The 4,754-nt window shown below is 36.9% G+C and overlaps 1 protein-coding gene across 5 annotated transcripts in view; it reads right to left on the bottom strand.

The window, feature by feature from the left end:
- Nucleotides 1-1,664: 1,664 nt before the first annotated feature.
- Nucleotides 1,665-4,754, bottom strand: part of LOC106580806 (limbic system-associated membrane protein) — a 1,288,197-nt gene continuing 1,285,107 nt past the window's right edge. For all 5 annotated transcript variants that reach the window (XM_014162260.2, XM_014162258.2, XM_014162259.2 and 2 more), the window contains one exon: nt 1,665-4,587. In XM_014162260.2, coding sequence (XP_014017735.1) covers nt 4,490-4,587 — 98 coding nt within the window. In that variant the 3' untranslated portion in view covers nt 1,665-4,489. The remainder of the gene's footprint in view (nt 4,588-4,754) is intronic.

Below are 4,754 nucleotides of genomic sequence, written 5' to 3'. Positions count from 1 at the left end.
TAAGTTGTGGAATATATTTCACCTGCCAAACAAAATATTTGCTAATGAAGCCACTTTCACATAAAGACTGAATTGGAGTATAATAGTATTATTGTTAATGAGATCTAGAGACATCTAGTGGAGTGTAATGGCACCTGCAGCTTAGGGCTTGGTGCTCGATTCAAATTCGTATTGCTCAGCACTATAGCGCCATTGAAATTTAAAGGTCATTTCTGATTGAGTCGACCATTGCAGCGTTTACTGTGAATGCAGTACTCTGGAACAATGGCTTTACATTTCTATTGTGCTGCATGGCAGCTCTTCAGCACTACATATTGAATTGAATTCCTGGCATGAAACGATACCCAGCTTATTAGTAACAAATGCTATACTTTTGGGTCTCGATTCAATCTGAGGTTCAGCGCTATAGCGCACTTGAAATGTAAAGGTTATTTCTGATTAGAGCCGACATATGGAGTGTTTACAGTGAATGTAGTCTCCGCTAACACAGGAACATTGCCTTTATCAAACGAACTACAACGCAGATCTTCAGCACTACGGATTGAATCGAGCCCAATTGACTTGACAGTAAAAACATACAGCTCACTTTTTCTCTCTTTTTTTTAAAGCTAGATCGGTTATAGATACACCCATTCTTCCATACTCCTAGTATTTGACAAAAACACTTCCACTTGGTCAGGTCTGTGTTGGAGGATCAGCTATTGTTTCATAATCACCAGAAAGATTTCTCATGAAGGATGGACTGGTAGTGTACATGTGTTGTCCAGGGTTGGGGTCAATTCCACAAATTAAATTCTAATTAAATTCTCTTTCCCTGTAAATTCCCACTTAGTTTCATTCAAATTCTAGGTCAGTCTTTGAATTCAGAGATAATTCAATTCCTCTGAATTCCAATGTTAGGTAAATTCCATAATTTAATTCCCAATTCAATATTATCCCCAACAATTCCACAAATTCCAATTCAAATCCCTCAGGCATTCAGGCTGATTATATCACTGTTCAGGCAGCCTAGCTATGCTGGAATACAGGTTGAAATGATTAAAAACAAATCTTACAGTTAATTTCTTATACTATGTGCAATGTAAAAAAAATACCATGTACTGGTAAATATACAAACAATGTCATTCTAATTCAATTCCAAAACTTGAAGATAATTCAACATAAATTCTCCACTTCATGAGTGAATTCTAGAATTGAATTGGATTTTCAAATTCAAATGGAATTGACCCCAACCTAGCACTAGATTTTAAAAGCCACCGTAATTACCCCCACCCCTTCCTGAGTCATCTGATGCCAGAGCATGTCTTTTCCTTGAGTCTTTATCTCAACTGGGCCTACTAGTTTAAAGGTTAGATAAAAACGCTACAAGGCTCACAGCAAATGAATTGACTCCATCCATTTCAGGAGTTCATCGGTGTCCATAACAATGGCCCTTTCCTTCTATAAAGCCTATCATTTCAGTCAGACAATGCAAATGACTGTACCTACTGGCAAGAGTTCTCCTTCTAGGGATCACACTGTTCAGATAGCTTTGTCAGTGTCCATTTCCAATGTCCAGAGTTAACTGTCTAGAAAGTGTCATAGAAACCCCTCTCCTTTTCCAAAACAGATTATAGTTTGTCAAGCACTCCAGAAATATACAGTATAGGACACAAATCTCCCAATGAGAATTAACAATACGTATATTATTTTATTTGCATGTTACATGGTGATAAACACAAATGTACCAGGAAGATACTGTGTTTCAAGCGTTCTCCAAAAAGATTACTCATTGACATCTCAATCCACATTCAAATACAGAACACTGAATTCAAACAACTTTATTTTGCGTCAAAACATTTTCTTGTATACCTTTACATACCATTTTTAGAAATCAATCGCAATAACGTTACTATTAATCAAAGCAAATAGAAAACAGGGACATTGCTGTGTAATGATTGTATAATTGTCTAGGAATTCCATTCTTGTGACAAAGGGAAGTACAAATGTGACATTCCTCTGTGTCCTACAGTGGAGTATTATCAACAAAGTGAACTTAGGGATAGCCAACTTAAATATATTCTAAAAACATTTTATATACAAGTGAGATAAATCATAAGATGGTGGGTTACACATGTAACCATAGCTTGGTGGGATGGATAAACATGTGGCCAATGTAAATGACTGGTAATTCATGCCGCATGTATCTCTTTCAATGGCTTAAAACAAGCCAAAGTAACTCAACGGTGTGTGCAGACACACAAGCCAATTTTATACAGCGATGAGATGCAATGTTTGTTATTAGAAAGAATCTAGGTAGACATATCAGTCCCCTTCAGTTCCCCAGGTATCAGTCATAAGGGATCAGGGGCTGTGTTCATAGGCAGGGTACAGCGCAGTCAGGTGAGACCCCTCCTCTTGGGAAAGACTTCAGCTAAACATCTGATGGCTCACTGGCTGAGGAGACTGTCAATCACTGCAAGACCACCCACTGCTATCCCCCAGTGCTTTAGCTTTGACAGGTAGACATATACAGTACTGTACTATAGTCCACATGCCTTCCCATTCAGACATGTAAAAACACTTCCCATTAAATTATAATACATACCCCTTTATTGGAGTGTTAATAAACTATCGTCCAGAGGCAGGATGTACAGTAGGCCTAGCGTTCATTGTTTTATGGGTAATTGAAAATACAGAGATGACACACAGATAGATTCTCAGTATAGCACTAAGGCTAACATACAGCGAGTCTGTTTTTTAACAAAGAACTCAGACTGCTTAGATGAACAACTACCTTACAGTCATGGTTCCAAAGCAGTATGAATACAGTGGAGGTTTTTAATGATGATGAGATTTCAGAGAGCATTACTTACATTACAGGTTGGTTTTGTGAACACACTTGACTTGACAGATAGCGGTACAATGTCATCATGAGACCCATCTGTTTCGTTGGCCTCAGTTGTTCATCAATTCATTTTGGCATTCAGCTCATAGTCACTCTCCATGAGCTTTCATTTTAGAAACCAAATACATCTATGTACCCAACTCAAAGAAAAACTAAAACAATGTTGTAATTGGAAAGGTACAATAAATGCACAAACTTGACCTTATTAAACCCTTTTAAAAACATTGTTCTCTAGTGGTTTTACTTGCATGGTGCAAAGCGCTGCTGCCATGGAATACTACAAGTTAATTATCAACAAATGACTGACTTATTTAGAAATATGGACATATTAAATGTGTCTTCATATATAAGGACATTGGATTCAAGTATATACACCATTAATGGAAATGATTGAAAATAAATCTATAAATTATGAATTTCCATATGTCATTATGAAAACACATACTTGTAAAACAGAAAAGAAAAGCACATCAATCATGTCATACATTTCTATCCAAATTCCAGCAGTATAACTGTGGTAGCTCAAAATGTATTGGAGAAAGTTGACAACATAAAAGCTAATATGGCAGGCCATTTCTGAAGCTAAATACAGTTTGCCATAGAGAAACTGAACAGCATATAATTGGTTTGTAATCATACAAGCAACATATACTGTAACAATAATTACTATTTTTCTTGTTGCAGTGGTGAAACAAGTTATTTTTATCATAGAGACACTTAAAAAAAAAAAAGTATATACAGTAACGCATCAATATTACGCATGTTTTGTTTGATGAAGGTCATGAAAGTAGGTCTTCCTTTTCGACATAAAGATGATTGCACATTTCAAGCGTTTCTATCAAGGTTTGCACTGATGCAAACCATGCTAGCCCACAGTTATTGTGCATCTCCTTTGAGGCATCCAAATATCAGGCAACTTGCCATGTATCTAATGTGGCTGAGGCTATTTCCTCCCGTTTATGATCCCTTTACTATTGAAATGAAGTATACCAAATATAACATTGCATGTTCTACTGTTTTTCTGTAATGTTGACTGGAGTATGTTGGCTTTGACACTTTTTATAAACACTTTCAAATCTAGCGTTTTGTATTTTTTAAATGTCGATTTTTGGACATATATTGGCGTATTATTGTTTGATGATGCACTGGTTACAATGACCTTTTAGTCTAACAATACAGTAAAATTCCATTAGGAAAGTAACAGTAACTTGAATGTCTCAGTGCTTCTCATAGATATCCATGATTGTTGTACTTGACCTGAAATCCCTGCCATTTGGGAGTTTAGACTTACGTATTCCTGGGGACAAAATACAATGAACCACACCCAATCCCCCCCCAACTGAAACGAGTAATGACAGCGGAAAAGCAAGACTTCAGCATCTTCAAATGGTAATAACGGTTTCTTAAAAAAAAAAAAAACACTGTTTGTTCCATTTTCTCCATTTCATATGTTTTTGTTACTAAAACTTATTAATAAGCCCATTCTATCTTCTTATTATCTAGTTTGGTGCGTCGAAGCACATCAGGATTTTTGTTACGTTATGCAAACAGTCTCAATGTAATAACCGGGTAGGTAATAACAATGGTACGTTGGTGGTGTTATTAACACTTGAAGAGAAGGCAGGTGATGGAGGCCAGGAGGAGCCACAGTGACTGGGATAGGCAGGTGGCGCCGTTGAGGTCTCGACCCGTCCCAGGTCCTGGAGAGAGAGGGAGAAGGAGAGAGAAAGATTCAGAGGAAGAGAAGTTAAAGACTAACATATTCATTTTGTTGATGTTTCATTCAATATGTGTCACTTCTATGTGATGTAATAATGTGTAAATGTATACATTGTCATGCCTGTCTGAGTCCGTCTGAGTATCGGTA

This window comes from Salmo salar, chromosome ssa20, assembly GCF_905237065.1.
Source record: "Salmo salar chromosome ssa20, Ssal_v3.1, whole genome shotgun sequence".
Classification (NCBI taxonomy): Eukaryota; Metazoa; Chordata; class Actinopteri; order Salmoniformes; family Salmonidae; genus Salmo; species Salmo salar.
Note: the sequence above shows the minus strand (reverse complement) of the source record. Positions and strands in the feature narration are given on the sequence as shown.